Below are 22,452 nucleotides of genomic sequence, written 5' to 3'. Positions count from 1 at the left end.
TGATATTGCCGGAAACGGAAATATGGATCGTATCGGAAATATAAATATTATCCAAGTCGTAGATGTTGCCGGAAACGGAAACATGGTACGTATCGGAAAATATTATCGGAAATGGAAATATTACCAGAATCGGAAATATTGCCGGAAACGGAAATATTGTCAGAATCAGAAATATTATCGGAATAGGAAAATAATTCCGGAAACGGAAATATTAAATATTTGTTCGAAACGGAAATTAATTCCGGAATCGGAAATATTAAATATTGTTCGTATCGGAAATATATTCCGGAATCTGGAATTTAATCGGAAGCGTATCGTACGAATAAGCATCGGATGAGGCCTGCCGGACGAGGGGCCCAGCACGAAGCCAGGCCATCGCCCAGCAAGCCAAACGCGCGCCACAAGCCCAGCCAAGGCAGCGCCCAGGCCTACCGCAAGGCAGGCCCAGCGCGCGCCAAGGCCACGGCTGCGTGGGCCTCGCTGCGTGGGCTGCTGCTCGCACGCACGCGCATGGGCGGCCCAACGAGGCTGCCGTGTGTGTGCGTAAGTGTTTGTGTTCGCATACGAAACCTAAAACGTGCAGAGTTCGGTTAATGATTAAATTCCTAATTCTATTTGATAAATTAATTAAATAAGAGTTTTATTATAATTCTAATTTAATTAATTCGTATCCTAATAGGATTCCAATTCTCTTTACATACCCCTATAAATATGTGGCCTGGGTTCACAATTTATAACGTTTTTTCAAGTATTCAAAGTGAGTTTTTGAGAGAAAAATTCAGTCACACATCTTGCTCAAAAGTGCCGAAAATTCTAGTACCTTAAGGGCGATTCTAGTTGGTCAATCTTAAGGCGGATCCGGACGTGCTGTGGACTATCTACGGAGGGACGACACTTGGAGTCCTAAAGACTTGTTCTTGTTCGGTTCGGGCGCAGCTAGGGAAGGCACGCAACAAAGAGTATGCATCTAAATTATGCTATATGATTATGTGTAAATAATATGTATTCCTGGGTTAATGGTTGTTTCCGCATGATTTATGTAATATCATATGTATCATAACCGAACAAAAACACCCTGCACAACAATCAGTATTGACCACCAGAAGCCACTGCCACAACATCAGACTAACCAGAAGTCACTGCCACAACATCAGACTACGCAGCAGCTTAAAGAAGACAAATGAAAAATAAAAAGAGAAAAGAAAAGAAGGAAGACAGGCACACCAGCGATAAATGAGCTCTATGCATTATTTTTCCTAAAAGATAAAAGATGAGTATGTTTGCTTACCGTGATAGAATCATACAATTCATCTAGGAGTCCTTTTGGAAGGTGAGACCACTCCTTATAGGTGATGTTTACTCTTTCACGCACAACTACACCAATGTAGGTGGAAAAATGAGACCGGTGATGTCCAATAGGAATTCTTTTAACTGGATGCCATTCTAAACGGAGTTTGGTGCCAGCACTTATAGCTTTTCCCACCAGATTGAGTACAGTACGACCCCTTTCATCCTCACGTCTCGTTTTCTCAGAATTTTCAGGATCCAATCTTGCATCATCATGACCTACTTGCTTTTTCTTTCTGGCCATCAACCTACAGAAAATCAAAGTCAGTTGGTTAGTTTTATGCAAAAACAATCAGATTTTAAAAAAGGAAGGAAAACAGGTTCTAATCAGTTAGTTTTATGCAAAAACAATCGGTTGGTCCTTTTATGCGACAATCAGATTCTAATACGTTGGTTAGTTTTATGCAAAAACAATCAATTGGTCCTATTATTACACAATCAGATTCTAATCAGTTGGTTAGTTTTATGCAAAAACAATCATATTCTACACGATATTTACATTTTAATTAGAACGCTTTCGCTTTCGCTTTAGCTTGACTCCCTTGCTATTCTTTTGTTCTTCAACCCATGTACCCTCGTTATGGTCATCTCTCACATACATCGAGGAATCATCAGCATTATCATCATCATCATCACCCCAAACTTGTACATTTCTTCTTCCCAAAGAACTAGCCTCCAACATAGTATCATCTAAACAATCACCAGTGGCATCGATGGAAAAGAAGGCAACTCGAGACCTTGGTGTGATGACTGCTGCCATTCTCTTATCAGAGGGGTCATTCATATAAAAAATCTGCCTAGCTTGATTAGCTAATATAAAAGGATCCTCTTTGTGACCGGTCTTTTTAAGATTGACAAATATTTGCCCTAAGCTACTTTCTACAACTCCGTTACTGTCAAACCATTGGCATTTGAAAACAGGAATCGAAAACTTAGAGTAATGCAACTCCCAAATCTCTTCAATGACTCCATAGTATCGCATTGTAGCACAAACCGGATTCTTATCTTTCGCACTAGCAAAATGAAAAACTTCAGATTCCAAAGTAACCCCACTGTTTTGCATAGTACTAATATCATCTTGAAACCTGGTGTAAAAAGTGCAGCCATTAATAACATATCCAGAATAGTAAGTTGCACTAAAGTTGGGTCCAAATGCTAAACTCTTAACTCGATCAGAAACTACTACTGAAGGGTCCTCAAGTTCCCTGATTACTTCATCTTTGAACCAAACAATGAATGACTTGCTTTGTTTTTCAGCTAAGGATTTCGGATTCGCCCTTGGATTGTACTTCCTCAAGTGTCTCATGTGTCTTTCGACATATGGTGCAACTTCATCCTCATTATGCAGAATATATGAATGTGCCTTGTGCCAGTTTTCATAAGACATATCAAGTTGTTTACGACCTAGGGTCCCATGACCATCCATTCTTCCACTATGCCGAGATACAGGAAGTCCTATCTTCATTGCATTTACCATAAATTCACTAACATATGCGACTACTTCTTCGTAGAAAAGTTTTTCGGCAATACAACCCTCAGGCCGATAAGCATTTGTAACATATCCCTGGTACGTTCTCATTTGCCTTTCAAAAGCCCATTGAACTCTCAAATATACAGGACCACAATATCTTATCTCTCTTACTAGGTGAACCGTCAAATGAACCATGATATCGAAAAACGATGGAGCAAAGTACATCTCTAATTGGCATAAAATTATAATAATATCTTCCTCCAAAGCTTTCAAATCTTTAGGATCAATGACTTTACTATAAATTGCATTAAAAAACAAACAAAGTCTGATAATGGCATGTCGAACATTTTTAGGCAAAATTGAACGAATAGCCACGGGTAATAATTGTTGCATTAGGACATGACAATCATGAGACTTAAGGCCCACAAGCTTCAAGGTATCCATGTTTACAAGGCTACGAATGTTAGAAGAATACACCTGTGGCACTTTAACTCCTGCCAAGCTCTCACATAACTCGATTTTCTCTTTCCTAGACAGTGTATACGCAGCAGGAGGCAAGTATTTTCGACCACTCTCCTTCTCAACAACATGGAGTTCCTGTCTGATCCCAAGTGTCTCTAAGTCAGCTCTAGATTTCGGGCCATCTTTAGTCTTCCCAGGGATGTTCAATAATGTACCAATTAGACTATCACACACATTCTTCTCAATATGCATCACATCAAGAGAATGTCTCACGAAAAGAAATCTCCAATATGGCAAGCTCCACAATTTTGAACACTTCTTAAACCCTTGCTTAGAAAGAAAATTTCGATGTTTCTTCCCAAATGTGATCTGGATATCTTTTATCTTCTCAAACACCTCTACACCAGGCATGATCTTTGGACGCTCTCCAAATTCTTGTTTCCCATTGAAGGCCTTTTTCATGTAACGATAGTGATGATCACATGGCAGAAATACACGATGACTATCAAACACATGCTTCCCTCATCCGTTCAACCAATGTCCCGGAAATTGCTCCATACATAAGGGGCATGCTGCCTTCCCTTTCACTGTATACCCAGACAAATTACCATATGCCGGAAAATCTTGAATAGTGCAGAACAACATTGCTTTCAAATTAAATTTCTCATTTCGATATGCATCAAACACTTCTACACCTGTTTCCCAAAGCATCTTCAAATCGTCGATCAGAGGAGCCAAATACACGTCGATGTCATTACCAGGCTGTCTTGGACCAGAAATTAGCAATGATAACATCATATACCTTCTTTTCATGCAAAGTGTGGGAGATAAGTTGTAGGTAATCAACACAACAGGCCAAGTACTATAAGTGCTACTCAAGGAGCCAAATGGATTGAACCCATCAGTAGACAAAGCAAGGCGTAGATTACGCTTTTCTTTGGCAAACTCGGGGAATTTCCCATCAATAAACCTCCATTGTGGTGAGTCAGCGGGGTGCCTAAGAAATCCATCATCTTCTCGACTATCAAAATGCCATGTCAACTTCTCGGCATCTCTCGCATTAGAAAATAGCCTTTTAAACCTCGGTATTATTGGAAAATACCATAATACCTTAGCAGGGACTCGTCCTTCCTCTTTCTTGTACCTCGATGCATTACAAACCGAGCAACTCTCTAATGACTCATTTTGATTTCTATACAACATGCAATCGTTAGGGCAAGCATGAATTTTCTCATAAGGTAAACCCATAAGGCTTAATGTCTTTTTTGCCTCATATGTACGACTTGGAAGGACATTATCATCTGGAAGCATATCTTTGAACACTTCCAGTATCAAATTAAAGTCTATATCAGTCAAACCCTGGCTCGCCTTCACGTTATACAACCTTATTATTGCAGACAACCTTGTATACTTAGTGCAACCTTCATAGAGAGGCTTTTCGGAGTCATTTAGCAAGCTCTCAAATGTGAAAGGGTCTTCATCAAAAGCTTCCTCAACTTGATGAAGCATTTCCTCTAACCTATCTCCCTCATTCGTATTATGACCTTCAAAAACATTAGCCTCAGAGTTACCGACCGTTGTTTCGTCCCTGCATTCGCCGTGCGAAATCCAACATGTATATGTTTTATCAAATGCCCATTTAGATAAATGATTAAGAATTTCTCCGGGTCTCTTATGCAAGAAATTATGGCACATGATACAAGGACAACGTAGCTTGGAGCGGCCTCCACCATTCTTAACAGCAAACTTAATGAATTCCCTTACACCTGCTTGATATTCTGGGTCACTCGGAATTTTTGTTGAAATCCAACTTCGATCCATTTCTATTTTCTACACACCAACCATTGGAAATGAAAACATATTGTATAGTATAGTCACGCATGTTAGACTTTCACTAATATACACTTATTGTACCGTACTAGGTCAACATAAATTTTAAAAGTAATTTGGCACATAAATTAACACAAACAACTAATGAGAAACAATCTGTAAAACTAGCTATTAAAAAAATAATCTAGAAACTTGAATATAATTTTTTTAGCAGACTAGACTAGACAACTTACAGTAAGGTACCCAGGGAAGCCAACAGAAGGAATATGAGAGTGAATTTCCAAGCACATACAGTTTCGAATGACAAAAATGGAGAAAAAGAAAGATGTTACCCCATTCAACACTCTGCCAGGTGTACAGGGTAATGTGTACTCCTACTTGCACATCTATCCCTATCCATACAAAAATGTTTTAATCTGTGATTTTCTTTAATTCCTCAAAGATGGTTAAATTATTTCATCATTAGTAGAAAAAGATACAGCAGCACTCTAAACCAACCAGATAGAAGAAAGCAACCAAAACCTAAAGATATCATGCTCTACGTTCCAAGATTATTGGACTCGACGTTCGTCTCAGACTATTGGACTGTGTTCCCTGGTTCGATACTTGATACTCAGAAATAAGAAAACTTGACACTTAAATAGAAACATGAACACCAAAGATAGAAGGTCAGAAGGTGTGCCTTGACACTTAAACTACAAAATAAGAAAACCTAAATAAAAATTGAGTATGTAGACTCTGTACTGGGCGCACACCATGAATACCAAAGATCAATTCAGTGTGTCACTCATGCCAAGAAACTCTACAAAAACAATATTCAACCAACCATGGCGAAACACTTTCAACATGAACTGGAAAACCAAAAAAATTTCAGAAATTCAGGGCAAAAACAGAACGATGAAATTGAAACTGAAAATTTCAGGAAACAGAACCTAACTTGTAGAAGAAATTATAAATTGAATTCAAAATTCACACACGTAATTCAGAAATTCGAAAAAAAAAATTAAAGAGAGATGAGAACAAAAACATGAATTCGTAGATTGCTAGAGATTGTGTTGAGGTCGCCGGTGGTGGTTGAAGTCGCCAACCGTCACGTATTTCTCCGGTTGTATATAGATTCGCCGGTGGTGGTGATTTCGGTTTGTGTGTTTCGTTGCCCTACTTGCTCGTATGTCCAGGGAAGAAGAAGAGGCAAATAACTAGGGTGAAAGTTGGGCGAAAGTTTAGCGAAAAGTTTGGCGCCATGAAGAAAGTAGAGACCTGTTGTTTTAAATGACAGGTCTTTTGCAATTTTAAATTTTTTTTAAACATTATTTTACGGGAGTGGTGGGTCTTTGAAATGTAGAGAGCCGTTAACTACTGTACTAGGTCTCTTGTTTCTTTTATTATATTAATTAAATAATTTTTTTTATGCACTAGAGACCCGTTAAATAAGATAACGGGTCTCTTATTTTTTCCCTCTCATTTTAAATGGGCTATTTGGCGCAATAAGAGAGCCGTTATCTATAATAATGGATCTCTTATATTGAAGAGACCCGTTATGTCGAACATGGGGTCTTTTCTAAGGGGTCACATTCTGGAAATCATTCCCCATAGTCGCACAACCCCCAAAGTGAACCTAAGGTGTTAATACCAGTGGCAAAGAAAAAATTAATGGCCTCAAGGCTTACAATCACATTGGGTCACGGCTATCATAGTCCTCTCGAGTCACTCGCTCCTTGAAATACTACTAAGTACGGACTAAAAGATTTTCCATGAATGCAACATGACCAACCATGAAAATACCCAAATCGGCATACCATAAGGCTACCATTGGGGTAAAGCAATACACACTAAGAGAGAAGCCGCACTAATGATTCTAGTCTTGCAAAAATAATAATTCGATCTCCCCAACTAACTACCTTGCCAATATTAAACAAAATGGCGCATGACAAATGAACACCCAAGGGTTAAAATCTAAAGTGTCAACCAACGAAAGTTATGGTCCAATTAGCCTAAGTCTGAGAGTCGCTTGGTCAAGTATTATAGGCTTACGCCATGTCATTATTTTGAGTCTAGGCCACCCCCTTGTATTCATACACGGGTTATAATCAGAAAGATTAATGAAAGTTTGAGACTAAATCACAACTTCCAATTTAATCCCAGAAACTGGAATCTGAAAAGAAACAAAAATTACTTTCGATGTAATTCTTTCGTTAAAATTCAATAAGGTAAAAACAACATTTTGAATCTACGCTATTTGCATATTTTAAGAAACGACTAAATACGCTTGCAAAGTAAGACAAATTAAAGGTCCACTATAGGCCTACCAAACGAGGCTCACTCAGTCTCGACTCGTGACTCAAAAACCACAACCATCTACCTTTTAGCCCAAATAAATAAAAAATTGATTGAAGGATTTATGTTGGGGAGAAAATCCAAAGAAAAAAGAAAAAAGAGAAAGAGAAAAGGGAGAGCGAAAAGAACGAGCCATGAAATACTTAGCCCGTACCTCCCAAAGCGCAAAATTTACCAAAGTAAACGAAGGAAAAGAATTGAGTCAACCAATCCAAATCATAAAATTCTACGATATCTACCATTTCCAATCCTTATGCTCTTAGACGCCTTCACTCTGGGGTCCCTGTTCAGCTCATTTAACCCATCCATGTTCTCATTGCCATAACCCAAGAAACCATTACCTCAACTCTTGTTTTTAAACTTGTTATCAACCGCAAACCACGCACGGCCATTGACACGTGCGTCATGCCCATTATTTCCAAAGCCCAAACCTGTCCTTACACCACCATTAGCATAATGACCATGTAACTTGTGTGGATACATCCTGTTGATATACCCTTGAGCCGTCCCCGTGCTACTCATCGGCCTTGGTTGATGTAAACTCGTGACACTAGCACGAAGCTGCAAATTGTGAGCCCTAGCAGATATAATCCTCATGCTTGACCAACACCTATACATATTCTCCTATCTCATTCAACCCATCTTTCAAGCCGTCTTGAGTCACAAACAAAAAAGGGAAACAAATGAAAAGTGCAAAAAAAATAATAAAATGTGAATAATAAAAAAGAAACTTTGCAAAAGCGCCTCTAAAGTTAGTCTGAAAAGAAAAATAGAGAAGCATTTAGCGCACCAAAAAATATCCGCCCAGAAACCATTTTCAGCGCCCAGAGCTGGGCGCCGAAATCTTTAGCGCCCAAGCCTAGGCGGCGAATCTCTCTGCTTGCTGAAAATTTGTCCAGAAGTGCTCGTCATTTTATCCGCACATGCACGGAAAAATAACGAACACTTGGAGGGGTACAACACGTATTCAGGTATATGTACTCAAAAATATAAAACAAATTTTTTTGTCTTACGGAAAAGCAGCAGATTAAAATAACAACAAACTTCATTTATTCTACCGTTTCAAATAATATGTTTTCACCTCAGTACATACTTATCGAATTCGGCATTCTAAGAAACCATTTTCTAGGCTAAGAACTACGCAAGACCTGATTCCAAATTAAATCTATTTAAGGCGGATACGTAGGCAATCCATGATTCGGTCCAACCAATTTGCAAAAATATTAAAGCCTATAGAATAACAAGAATAAAAATAGAAGTTCCTTATTGAAATTTAATTACTTGCAACCCAAGTCGAAAGAAAAATTTAAGTCAAAGGAAGAATCCAAGTCACCAAGATGCCAAATTAATGAGCACACATCGAAAAATAATAAGGGCACGTACCCTTGCCAGAAGGAGCACTCACACTCCTAGGCACTTAGCCAAGACTCAAAAGATCGCTCTGCCTCAATTAAATGGGGGCTAGCGCAAGCGTCCATGACCTCTAAAGTACTCGACTTGACCCTCCCTAAAGCAAACTAACTCACTTAAAGACTTTCTTTCACCACTAGACATAGTCGTTCGCTTAAAGACCTTCTTTCACCACTAGACACAGTCATGATCGCCAACAAGTAGTAAGGACAGTAAGCTTGCAATAAAGAGGATTGTTCTACGGCATCGCCCCATCGTTCTTCGAACTTAGGGCACCCATTCATGGTAATTCAAATGCTTGCTAATCCCCTTTGGAAAAAAAAATGGTACATTGTCAATAGGACTTGGCATTTAACCAAGGATCACCCTACTCAGGAATATGACATGGGCATCTAAAATCGAAATCTGAAAGCATCATTAATGGGAAGACATAATAGAACCGGGGGGCTAAAAAGTGAAATGAAAGAGCTAGGGAAAGAACTAAGTATACCTTGACCTTTTGTGCAGACATACACCAAGTAAATCTAAGTCAATTTGAAAACGGTTTATATTCCCGCAATTCTGGAAAAGATGGCCCTAAAAGCCTAAAGCACATGCCAAACGGGCACAAGTATATCTTGACGCCTGCACCCTGGCTTCCAGCAAATCCTTAGACAGCATTCCAAAAATCGTAACAGTATTTTGATTCACTCATGTAATCCTGTACGAACCCTTCTATAAGTCAACCTACTTAGGACACCTCGGATTGTACACAGTAGGACTCGGATTTTAAATAATTTTCAAATGATTTTTAAAGACTTCTTCGGACAAATAAAGTGTCGTTGGTTTAAGCTTAGTGTGCGTCCATCTCAACGTTGCAAGTGAGTCAAAAAGATTTTTAAAATATGATTATGGGTAAAGAAAGGCACCTAGCTTTTAGTCAAGGCACACTTCAACATGTGACTACCTTGACCATGGCAATGTCGCACAATACGACATTTACAAGAGAAGCAGCAAAATCACTACTCGAACAGACCTCGCACTAAACTAGTCTGGTTCAAGCTATTCATGATCCGTGTCACCATGAATGCATAAATGTATGCAAAGCATTATAGCACCAAGCCAATCCCGTAGCTACAATTGGAGGCCTGAGAAAAACACTCTAAAAATGCTCGAAATGACGATTTTATCGCAAATTCTCGACGCTAATGCTATACATACACAATCCTAAGCTTTGATCGTGTAAAACGAACCTTAGAATAGCTACAACCCCTCCCAAATTCTAAGCGCTACTTAGAATATATAAAGTCACCCCACTAACAAGGGTAACTGAAAATCGCGAGTCACCAAAACTCCGATCAAACCACTGCACATAACGCTCGCCCTATAAAGCGCCCATTACAAAGTCTACATCGTTCCAAAGAAAAAGGGAAAGAAAAAAAAATAATCAAAAAATGTCAAAGTTCTGCCCAGAGATCATTTTCAACGCCCAGAGCTGGGCGCCGATATCTTTAACGCCCCAGCCTGGGCGCTAAATATCTCTGCTCGCTAAATCTTGCCCTGATATAAAAACAAGAAAGAAACACCTATGAATCCTCGCATCGAACGAAGTAATTAGCCGTGCAAACCCACGTAGAAGGTGCTACACTTATTCAAGCACCTGAACAAGGCATGATGAAATACTCCAAATGATATCCCAACACCTGGAAGAATGTTCTAAGACACGCCGTTAGGCCACACAAGCCTACGTCGCACCATAAGTTCAACCGTCCCATGGTACAAGTCTAAAAGAAGAGTAAGGCATGTTGCACTAATGTAGGCACGACCAAGAGCACGTGTAAAAGAGGCAAAGACTACTTATCGGCCAAATTCAAAATGCAAGCCACACGACTTCTACATTAAGGATTAAAGGTAGCAAAATATTACCTACCACGGAAGGGATAGCTCGCACCTACACGAGCGGAACCCCAAGGCATCTTTCTCGAAAGAACCTACAAAAATCGTACGCCAAAAGGAAGCATCCCAACATGCATACTTGGGAGCTCCAAGCTACGAAACAACCATAACAAAAAAAAAAAAATCTCGAAGCAAATGTTTGAACAATCGAAAGGGCACGATGTTTGAGCCCACTTCATGAATGGGCCTGAACCCTATCAAGCTTCTAAGCAAACTATTCAAAATCAGTCGTTGCTCAAAAAAAAAATTAAAACAATTCAAGCAATCTGATTAATGGACCGCACACAACGGCCATTCTATGAACGCTCGTTCGCACATACATATCATCATTCACGAACATGTTCAAAAAAAATATAAGAGCGATCAAAGTCTTACACCTCAAGGTATGCTCCTCGGGCCATATAGACTCGCCCAACTATCGCAATAACTGTACCCCTTAAGTGCAACAGTTCCTTAAAATAATCGCCCCAAAGTAACAAGCATCGTAGTCCACCAATCGGCTACGACTTCTCAAGAAAATCATCACGTTCTAAAAACAAAAAAAAAACAAAAGAAGAGAGAATACATAAAACTTCCAAGTGAAATAAGCGAATGAACAAGAGGCCAACTATGAAACCTCGCCAGAAATTATTTTCAGCGCCCAGAGCTGGGCGCCGAAATCTTTAACGCCCAGGCTTGGGCGCCGAAAATGATCACAGACCCAAAAAAAAAAAAAAAACAGCTCTGACTTCTATAGGGCCCTGCCATATTCATTCAACTTTAAAATTGCCGAAAGTCGCACCTCATGGCTTTGTTAAAAGTAGCACGCCACTACAAAGATCGCTCGCACTTACGAGCACAATCCCAAACACGATCAAGGACATTACGAAATACGTATCCCCAAGGAACCTCTTCAACAAGAAATGACCGTCAAGCACGAATTCTTGAGGGCTCGAAAGAAAATATCGAGTATACGAAGTTAAAAACAATATTCCCAGACTACGATATACGAAGTCCCGTGTTTGGATGTCTCAAAAAAATAAATAATAAACCGGTTTACGACCTCAAGACAAAGGTCGCCGTTGATACCTATACATAGTCCCCTAATCAAGGACCCAGGTAAAGGCAAAATTGAGCCATAAAGACTAGCTCAAAACCATGAAAGAAGATGACCACGAGACTATGGTCCATCTAAACACATTGTCAACCCACATTCAGGTTACAACTAAATCCGAGCATCCCTCGGAAGAATTCGCTCCTATAAGAATGAATAAAAAGAAATTCTCAAAAGAAATCACAAGAAAAAAAATGAAATAGGGACTTGCCCACCTCAATCGGGCAAGATCGCGGCACACGAATCCCAAATCGAAAAAGACGAATTCAGGTTCGCTCACCTTCAGCGAGCGGGGCGTCCACCCTTCGCAGACAGGGCTCGCCCACCTTCAGCGGGCGGGGTCTGCGCCACTAGCCGCGCCGGTTCTCAGTTTTCGAAAAATAAAGTCTTCAAATTCAAAATAGGCTTGCCACGTAGGTCCTTTTTTTCAAAAAAACAAAATAAAATTTCAAAACAGATTCGTCCACTTCTATCGGATGGGGCGTCCACCCTCAGCGGACAGGTTCGCCATCTTCAGCCGGCGGGGTCTACGTCACAAACCGCGTAGGTCCTTATTTTCAAAACATCAAAACAGATTCGTCCACTTCTATCGGACGGGGCGTCCACCCTCAGCGGACATGCTCGCCCACCTTCAGCGGGCGGGGTCTGCGTCACTAACCGCGCAGGTCCTTAGTCGCTGTAGCGATACCTTTTTTTAGTTTTCCCTTTTTCCAAAAATTAAAGGACTGGTTTTCCGTTTTTCCAAAAAAGAACGATGTGCCGGATTTTCCTTCGTTTTACGTCCTATAAAAACAAGGGGGTTTTCTCGTTTAGCTAGCCCTGAAAATGAGAATCTTTAAAAAAATATATGTTTTTACCTCGTGATTGGGCTTGGCCAGGCCTAATTACACTTTATAGCTTTGATTTCGAAAACATCTGTAGTTACTCCCAATGACAAAGTGAGGGAGTTTCTACGCACCTTTAGATCCTTCCAATGACAAAGTGAGGAAGTTTCTATACTATCAGTTGACAAATCCCAATGACACGTGAGGGATATGTCGACACTCCAAGTGATGACCCTTAAGTCAAATGTTATCACTCGGGGGCTCGTGAGACCCTCGCAAAACAGGTCACATACACCATGGCTTGTGTGACGCACTCCGTCTAATACTTTGACCATTGTCTTACTCCAAGACTCAGTCAAAGTGGGGGCTAACTGTAGACACCTACTTTTGTCCCCGTTCCCGCAAGGGAAAGGTTCGATGATGAAAGCATAAAAACTCCACTTGACAACGCGTGTCCTATAAAATAAACGAATCTCGATTCCCCATTTCACCTGAAACCTACTATTTATGGAAACCTGCTAAAAATAGTAACTGTCGTACAAGGTAGCTTCTAAAAGTGGCAAATCATAAAAGATAGAAACCTGTCAGAATTAGGTGTTGCATTCCAACATAAATCCTAAATGAGATAGAAAACTGCGAGAATCTTATTCCTAATATGATTCAGAAATAAGAGTTACGTATTAATTAAAATCCTAACGAGCCTAGAGTTCGTAACGGGCCCAGACGCATTCCGTCATAAAATTGATACGCGCTAAAAGACTCGAATCTCAAACTCTACGGATTTTAGGAATCCGAATCTGACTAAACAAAACTGCCCAGACCCTATTTTCAACGCCTGGCTCTGGTGCGCTGAAAATACATGGGTACGTGTTTTTTCCTAATTCTTTGTGGATTAGAACTCTGCAATTCTATCTCTCCACAAACTCTTCCCTATAAATAGGCCCCTAATTTCGACGTGAAAGAACACACAACAACACACAATTCATATTCTGAGTATTGACTCCAACCCTTAGCCTAAGCCTCACGCTGTGAAACTGTTCACGCGTTCGGTCGCAATCGATCCATAAATCGAACAGAACGTATCTTGTCCCATAATTTGAGATTCGTTAAATAAAAAGGAGAAATAGCAAAGTTAAAGTGGTTAGTTTTCTGAGAACCGTGACGCACCTCTCAAGGGTGCGTCGTAATGTGTCCCTTTTCGATGATTTAATTGCTTTCCTCGCCCTTTTTATGAACTGTTAAACTAACTAAATCTGATTGTTCTATCACGCCTAACAAATATAATATTTTTGGGAAATTGGATTATCATGCTAGGTCCCTTAATGCAATCTAAATCAGATAATCGTGATCGATCTAGTATTATATGTTGCATATTGCTAAAATCAACTCAGATTAGTTTAATAGTTAACGCATGTCCCTTCAATTATTTATGCTGAGCTAGTAAGGATATCCTGCCTCTGGAGTTATCGACGAGCGAAGTACTCCTCTCGGTAGTTACAGTCCCCCGAACCCTCAATCTCTACCTTGCGGGTGTATGTTGAGAGATCCCCACACCAGGGATCACAAGGGAACCTACGGCCGTCGTGGTCAAACATAATTGCACTCCCTTTATGTCACGATAACCGGGTTTTGTCAGTTTTTCTCATTGTTGTAAAAAACTGAATGGCGACTCCTATATTACTAGTCAATTGGGTGTAAACTCACAGGAAATCCAATTACACTTGATTGAATAAAAAAGAATCGTCACACCCACGAGGGACGAGGTCACGCATTAGCCTCATGCTTTTTCGACCCCCTCACAGAATGCATAGGCTAGGTTTGGCAAGACATTGTGAGGCTAATTTGTGCAAGTGAATAGTAGTTCCTATTATATGCAAGTAGTTTAGTTTAGGATTAGGCGAAAGCTCTTCCTTAGATTAGACGCTTCGCGTGCTCCATCCGAGAGGTGGCGAGCACGTCATTAGATTCTATTCCCCTATGTGCTAAGTCGTTGCATATTCATGAATATTTTAACCTTGTTCTTCCTTTGATTCGATTTCCATAGCCGATTCCCGAAATCTCTAGAATTATTTTTTTTTGTTTGCATTTCTAGCTTTCATTAGATTAATTCAAAAAACTCAAATTTGATTCAAACTAGCTTGTGAACGCATAGATTGAATAGTCAAACATATCCATTCCTATGGGACGATCCCTATGCTTGCCGCTATAATCCATATAGCCGGTTAGTTAGTTGTTTTATAAATTTTGTTTGGTTTGGTGTATTTCTATTCAACGACGGAAAAACACCTTATCAAAAACGTCCTTGACTGGCAAAGGAACTTGCAAATAGTTCTTATGCAGGAAGAAAAGGAGTATGTCCTAGGAGAGGCGATGCCCGAAGCCGTGGGCGACGGGGTCACTCAGGCAGCCCTCAATCGTTGGATTGATGCCAACAAGGATGTAAATTGTCTAATGCTTGCAACCATGAGTTCAGATCTACATAAAACGTTCATCAACTCAGATGCTTTCACGATCATCAGTGAGTTGAAGAACATGTTCCAAGATCTGGCTCGAGTCGAAAGATTCGAGACTCATAGGCAAATTCTTGACACCAAGTTCAAGAAGGGTGAGCCCGTAAGTCCACATGTTCTCAATATGATTGGATTAGTTGAGAATATGAGTCGGCCGGATCAACAGTTCTCCCAAGAAATGGTTGTAGACACCATCCTCCACTCTCTTCATAGCGGGTATGATTAGTTCAAACTGAATTACAGCGTGAATAGTCTGGACAAAACGCTCTCTGAGCTTCACGGTATGCTGAAGACCCCTGAAAAGATGCTCAAAAGTGATACGCATGATGTGCTTATTGTGCGTGGGGGCAAGTTCAAGAAATCTGGCAAGAAGAGGAATGTTAAGAAGGGTGGCAAGAAAGCCAGCTCAACTAAGCAAGTTGGCGGCACCAAGTCTGGAAAGAAGAAGGTGAACCAACCCACTTCTAAGTCTAAATGCTTCTACTCTAAGAAGAAGGGGCATTGGAAGATAGATTTCTTGAAGCTAAAGGAAGATCAGAAGAACGAAACTGTTATTTCATCTTCAGGTATTTTGGTTATAGATTGTATACTTGCAAATTCAACTTCTTGGATATTAGATACTGGTTGTGGCTCACACTTATGTTCCAATTCACAGGGACTAAGAAGAAGTAGAAGGTTAAGAAATGGTGAAGTCGACCTACGAGTGGAAAATGGAGCAAGGATTGCTGCATTAGCGGTAGGAACTTATTATTTATCGTTGCCCTCTGGGATAGTTTTGGAACTGGAAGAGTGTTTCTATGTTCCAAGTCTTACAAAAAACATCATTTATGTTTCTTGCTTAGATGCTAAGGGATTTAGCTCTTTAATAAAAGACAACAGTTGCTCGTTTTATTTTAAAGAGATGTTTTATGGATCTGCTAAATTAGTCAATGGACTTTATATATTAGATCACGACAAACAAGTTTATAACATAAATACCAAAAAGGCCAAAAAGAATGATTCGGATTTCACCTATCTGTGGCATTGTGAATTAGGCCATATTAACATGAAACGCATAGAAAAACATCAAAAGGAAGGAATTCTAGAACCATTGGACTTAGAGGATTATGGTAAATGCGAAACATGCTTACTTGGAAAAATGACAAAGCAACCTTTCTCTTAAGTTGGAGAAAGAGCAACTGATCTATTGGGTTTAATCCATACAGATGTATGTGGTTCAAATGCTAGAGGTGATTTCAGCTACTTTATCACTTTCACTGATGACTTCAGTAGATATGGTTATGTCTACCTAATGAAGCATAAGTCTGCGTCCTTTGACAAATTCAAGGAACTTCAGAGTGAAGTAGAGAATCAATTAGGCAAGAAGATTAAAGCATTGCGGTTTGATAGAGGCGGTGAATATCTGAGCTATGAATTTGATGACCATCTACAAGATTGTGGAATCTTGTCAGAATTTGTAGGGGAATACAGTTAAACACATATAACAAGTGCGGAATAATCCCCAAAGCCAGGAAACATGTATAAAGCACAAATTAAGCAAACTTATATTCGTAGCGTGTTTTCCCGTGTTTATGAGTCACAAACACGAACAAAGAACTCCAATCATCGTTCCTCTATTTGGTTCACCGACACATTCAGATCCGTCTTGATAATCGTAGCTTAGACAATATTCAAGAGTGTTTGCTTTTGGGAAGAACAATTTTGTGTAGAGAGCAAAACTAAAACTACGTAATATTAGAATTAGGTTTTTCAGATTGGAAAAACAACTAGGGAGTGTGTAATATAACCCTAAGGTTATAATTGTGTAAGCGGCCAAGGCACAAGGCCTTAACCGGCCATACGCATGCCCACACTCACACGCAAGCCCAGCAGCAACGGAAGCCCACAACAGCCGAGCAGCAGCAATGGGCCTGGGGCCTTGCTTGCTATACTCGTTGCGCTGCTGCCCCTTGTGCGCTCACACGTTGTGCCGCGGGGTGGCTTGCTTGCCTCACACTAGCTTGTTGGCTCGTTGGGCCTTCCGCGCATGCGCGCTTGGCTCGATGGGCCGGCAGCTCCGTTGCGGCTCGTATTCGCGACTATCGCCTTACGGTTATTATTTATCGTATCGTACACGACGAATCACCGTTGTATGATCCGATTATTCGTTTCGCCCAGCTTATGAATATTCACGATACGATATACGATTCCGATGCAAGGTCGTATCGTATATTATGTTTTTCTGAACTTATTCCTGAAAAGATATTAAATGAATTTCCGATTCATTTAATCCGGTGATCTGTTGCATGCCATTGGTGTGACCTTATAGGTTCAGTCAAGAGTAAGCTGTGAGCCTAATATAAATTAGAACTCACTGATCGGAAGCATTGCTCTAGCTAGCTGTTCTGATCACTTGATCTCACTGAATTAATTGTTAGTAATTAATCTGAACCTTGGTATTGAACTTAATGCACCTTGGGTGAAGGACACATTTCCTTCAGTCTCCCAATTGTCATTCAGACAAGTGTGCATTCACATTTATTTGTCGCTTAGTGTTACTTGCTGAACATGAGGTAAGATCCAAGCCATCCTTATTAGTTCCAGAAGTGTTTCTTGGATTGCTGAGTTCAACTGTTAAACTTTTACAGAAGGTTATGCCTTAACCATTCTGAGCACGGCCATGCATTTTCACAGTATCTAACTGTCTGAGAGGCCTTGTTACACAAAAACACCATATTCTATCAAAGATAGGAGGACAATCCATTTTTGCAATCTATGAACACTCACTTTGATTCATAGTACGCCTAATAACTGCTTTTATAGCCTCCTTTTACGGTGTGATGTTTTGCTAGCATTAGAGCGAACTGATTCTCAAACGAGCAATCATAATTACTCATGTTCTGAGGAATGGTTCTAATCACCATTAATGATAACTGCTTATGACATGACTTTAATCTCTTAAAGTGTTCTCATGGTAAATCAGATACAGGATCCAATAAGTATCTATGCAAAATATTCTGACATCCAGTCAATCTAGTTCAAGAAACAGAACTACAAATCTACTTGCAATCTAATCTTCATTAGTAATTTTTCGTCCACCTTTCAATGACCTGGATTAGGGATCCTTTGTGACTTCAATATTCAAGTTCACTTATGGGTGTTTCTTTGTCGAAGAATCTATCTTGACAACCCATTTGAATGTTTTGAATCACTTGGACTTTTCATTTAATACTAAACCAAATTAAATGAATATAAAATAAAATTTCATAAATATGAAATGGTTAAACCAATTGTTTTAAACACAGATTTAACAGATGTTCTAAAAAAAAACTTAGAAAATCAAAGCCATTCTCCAATATGCCTGATTCCCATGGTTGCTACATGTGTGTTATGCTTCACTTGTGGCAACGGTTTAGTCAATGGATCCGCGACGTTGTCGTCAGTTCCAACCTTGCAAATCTCGATTTCTTTCCTTTCAACGATTTCTCGAAGTATATGAAATCGCTGCAGTACGTGCTTGGACTTCTGGTGGCTCCTAAGCTCCTTTGCCTGGGCAATGGCTCCGCTATTGTCGCAATACAAATCCATTGGTCCTTTAATGGAGGGGACAACCCCAAGTTCTTCGATGAACTTCCGAATCCAAACAGCTTGCTTTGCTTCTTCTGAGGCAGCAATGTACTCGGTTTCAGTTGTAGAATCCGAAATAGTGCTTTGCTTACCACTTTTCCAGCTTACTGCTCCGCCATTAAGGCAGAACACAAAACCAGACTGTGATCTGAAATCATCTATGTCGGTTTGAAACCAGACTGTGATCTGAAATCATCTATCAACTCATCTGTACCACCATAGACCAGAAACTGATCCTTAGTCCTTTTCAAGTACTTTAGGATATTCTTGGCAGCAGTCCAATGCGCCTCACCCGGTTCTGAGTGGTACCTGCTTGTTGTTAGGTTATGATTCATATGACAAAACATAAATCATGCGGAAAAACCATAAAGCTAGGAAAGCATATTATTTACACATAATCATTTAGCATAGTTTAGATGCATACACTTTGTTGCGTGCCCTCCCTAGCTGCGCCCGAACCGAACAAGAACAAGTCTTTAGGACTCCAAGTGTCGTCCCTCCGTAGATAGTCCACAGCACGTCCGGATCCGCCTTAAGCTTGACCAACTAGAATCGCCCTGAAGGTTGCTTAGGAATTTCGGCTATTTAGGTGCAAGAGAGTGGCTGCTTTTTCTTCAAAATCTTACCTTTAGATTACTTCAATTGTATCTATAAATTATGACCCTAGGCACCTATTTATAGAGGTATGGAAAAGGAACTGGAATCCTACTAGGATACGAATTAATTAAACTAGAATCCTAGTAGAACTCTTATTTAATTAATTTATCCTTATAGGATTAGGAATTTAATCATATATCGAATCCAGATAGCTTTAGGATTCGTATAGCACGTACACGAGCATCGCACGAGCACCACACACTCGCGCAGGCCTTGCGACCCACGCTGAGCGCACAACGCTCGGCCCATGCTGCTGCCTGTGTCCGCGCGCGCGCCCAAGGCCTTGGTTGGGCCTGGCCTTGCTCTGGGCCTAGTCGAGGCTTGGCGTGTGTTGGTGATGCGTGTGGCTTGCTGGGCGATGGCCTGGCTTCGTGTTAGGTTATGATACATATGACAATACATAAATCATGCGGAAAAACCATAAACCCAGGAAAGCATATTATTTACACATAATCATTTAACATAGTATAGATGCATACACTTTGTAGCGTGCCTTCCCTAGCTGCGCCCGAACCGAACAAGAACAAGTCTTTAGGACTCCAAGTGTCGTCCCTCCGTAGATAGTCCACAGTACGTCCGGATCCGCCTCAAGATTGACCAACTAGAATCGCCCTTAAGGTGCTTAGGAATTTTCGGCTATTATTGTGCAAGAGTGTGGCTGAATTTTCTTTCAAAAACTTACCCTTTGAATACTTCAATCGTGTTTATAAATTATGACCCTAGGCCCTTATTTATAGAGGTTTGGAAAGGGAATTGGAATCCTAGTAGGATACGATTTAATTAAACTTAGAATCCTACAAGGACTCTAATTAATTAAATAATCCTAATAGGAATAGGAATTTAATCACACACCAAATCCTAATAGATTTTGGAATTGTGCATGGACACAAACACACACGCACGGAGCCACGAGGGCGCCCGCACGCGTGTGCTCGGCCCACGCAACCCATGCTGGGCAGCCTTGCCTTGGCGCGCTGGGCCTGCCTTGCGGTGGGCCTGGCGCTGCCTTGGGCTGGGCGTTGGCGCGCGTCCTTGCTTGCTGGGCGATGGCCTGGCTTCGTGCTGGGCCTTCGTCCGGCAGGCCTCGTCCGAAGCTTATTCGTACGATACGCTTCCGATTAAATTTTCGGTTCCGGAATTCATTTCCGATACGAACAATATTTAATATTTCCAATTCCGAAATTAATTTCCGTTTCGAACAAATATTTAATATTTCCGTTTCCGGAACTATTTTCCGATTCCGATAATATTTCTGATTCTGACAATATTTCCGTTTCCGGCAATATTTCCGATTCAGGCAATATTTCCATTTCTGATAATATTTTCCGATACGTACCATATTTCCGTTTCCGGCAACATTTACGACTTGGATAATATTTATATTTCCGATACGATCCATATTTCCGTTTCCAGCAATATCATCGTTTCCGGAGTATTCATTTCTTGCTTGTGACGATCTCAGCTCCCACTGAAACCAAGATCCGTCGATTACGAATATCCTTAGATAGAGTATTTAATGCCATTAAATACTTGATCCGTTTACGTACTATTTGTGTGACCCTACGGGTTCAGTCAAGAGTAAGCTGTGGATTAATATCATTAATTCCACTTGAACTGAAGCGGCCTCTAGCTAGGCATTCAGCTCACTTGATCTCACTGAATTATTAACTTGTTAATTAATACTGAACCGCCTTTATTAGACTTAACATTGAATGCATACTTGGACCAAGGGCATTATTTCCTTCAGTCTCCCACTTGTCCTTAGGGACAAGTGTGCATTTCCTAATTCCTTTGTCGCTCGATGCTTGCTTTTGAACATAAGGTAAGAGCTGTCATCCTTATTATGTCCATAGGTGTTTCTCGGTTTCAGAGTTCAACTGATCAAATAAGCAGATAATCATAGCCTATGATTCATCTGAGCACGGCCATGCATTTCACAGTTTCTAGCTCTCCGAGTGGCCTTGTACAACGTTTAAGCATCTCATCCCGATTTATGGGAGGACAATCCCAATCTTGCGATCTTGAGATTAGACTTCGTTTGATAGGTGATTACCTGAGCGTTGCCTTTATAGCCTCCTTTTACGGTGCGACGGTTGGTCAACGTCAAAGCAACCAGTTCTCAAACAAGTAATTTCAAATCACTCAGGTATTGAGGATTTAGTGTGTAATAATTTTAATGAAATTTACTTATGACAGATTTTCATCTGTTACAGTAAAGTTTCATAGGTCTGTCCGATACTAGCCTTCCCAAAGTAAGTATCTATGCAAATGATTATGACATTGCCATGTCCACATAGTTCAAGAAACATAACTACTAGTCATCTTGCATTCTAGTCGTCTAACGTTTTCTATGCGTCCAATTTTATAGAAAACTCCAACCAGGGACCATTTTCAACTTTTGACATTCAAGTTCACTTGATACACATTTCTTAGTCACAGGACTGGTCCTGACAGTCTATCTTGAATATATCGTCAAATTGAAGGTACTCAACATTTAATAAACCACAAATTAAATGGAAAAATGAATTCTATTAATTTATTGTGAATGGTTAACCAATAATGGTTTACAAAGTCATTCTCCAATATGCTTGATTCCCATGGCTGCAGTGTGCGAGTTGTGCTTCGCCTGCGGCAGAGGTTTAGTCAATGGATCTGATATGTTGTCATCAGTTCCAATCTTGCTTATCTCGACTTCTTTTCTTTCAACGAACTCTCGTAGAAGGTGAAATCTACGAAGTACATGCTTGACTCTTTGGTGGTGTCTAGGCTCCTTTGCCTGTGCAATAGCTCCGTTATTATCACATTACAGGGCTATTGGTCCTTTAATGGAGGGGACTACACCAAGTTCACCTATGAATTTCCTTAGCCATATAGCTTCCTTTGCTGCTTCATGTCCAGCAATGTACTCCGCTTCAGTTGTAGAATCCGCAATGATGCTTTGCTTAGCACTTTTCCAGCTTACTGCACCTC

The 22,452-nt window shown here is 40.3% G+C and overlaps 2 protein-coding genes across 2 annotated transcripts; both read right to left on the bottom strand.

Moving 5' to 3' along the window:
* Positions 1–1,849: 1,849 nt before the first annotated feature.
* LOC130461613 (uncharacterized) lies at positions 1,850–3,742 on the bottom strand. Its single transcript, XM_056829768.1, has one exon. It carries the CDS (start codon positions 3,740–3,742, stop codon positions 1,850–1,852), a length of 1,893 nt encoding a protein of 630 aa, XP_056685746.1.
* A 60-nt stretch (positions 3,743–3,802) lies between these two features.
* On the bottom strand, positions 3,803–5,101 carry LOC130461612 (uncharacterized). Its single transcript, XM_056829767.1, has one exon. It carries the CDS (start codon positions 5,099–5,101, stop codon positions 3,803–3,805), a length of 1,299 nt encoding a protein of 432 aa, XP_056685745.1.
* Positions 5,102–22,452: the final 17,351 nt, after the last annotated feature.

This window comes from Spinacia oleracea, chromosome 5, assembly GCF_020520425.1.
Source record: "Spinacia oleracea cultivar Varoflay chromosome 5, BTI_SOV_V1, whole genome shotgun sequence".
In the NCBI taxonomy this organism is placed as follows: Eukaryota; Viridiplantae; Streptophyta; class Magnoliopsida; order Caryophyllales; family Amaranthaceae; genus Spinacia; species Spinacia oleracea.
The sequence above is the reverse complement of the archived record's forward strand: the minus strand, read 5'-3'. Positions and strand labels throughout refer to the sequence as shown.

Bases quoted from the DNA above. Each gene is read 5' to 3' on its own strand.
- LOC130461613 (XM_056829768.1), bottom strand. From the start codon at position 3,742: ATGAAAAAGGCCTTCAATGGGAAACAAGAATTTGGAGAGCGTCCAAAG.
- LOC130461612 (XM_056829767.1), bottom strand. From the start codon at position 5,101: ATGGATCGAAGTTGGATTTCAACAAAAATTCCGAGTGACCCAGAATAT.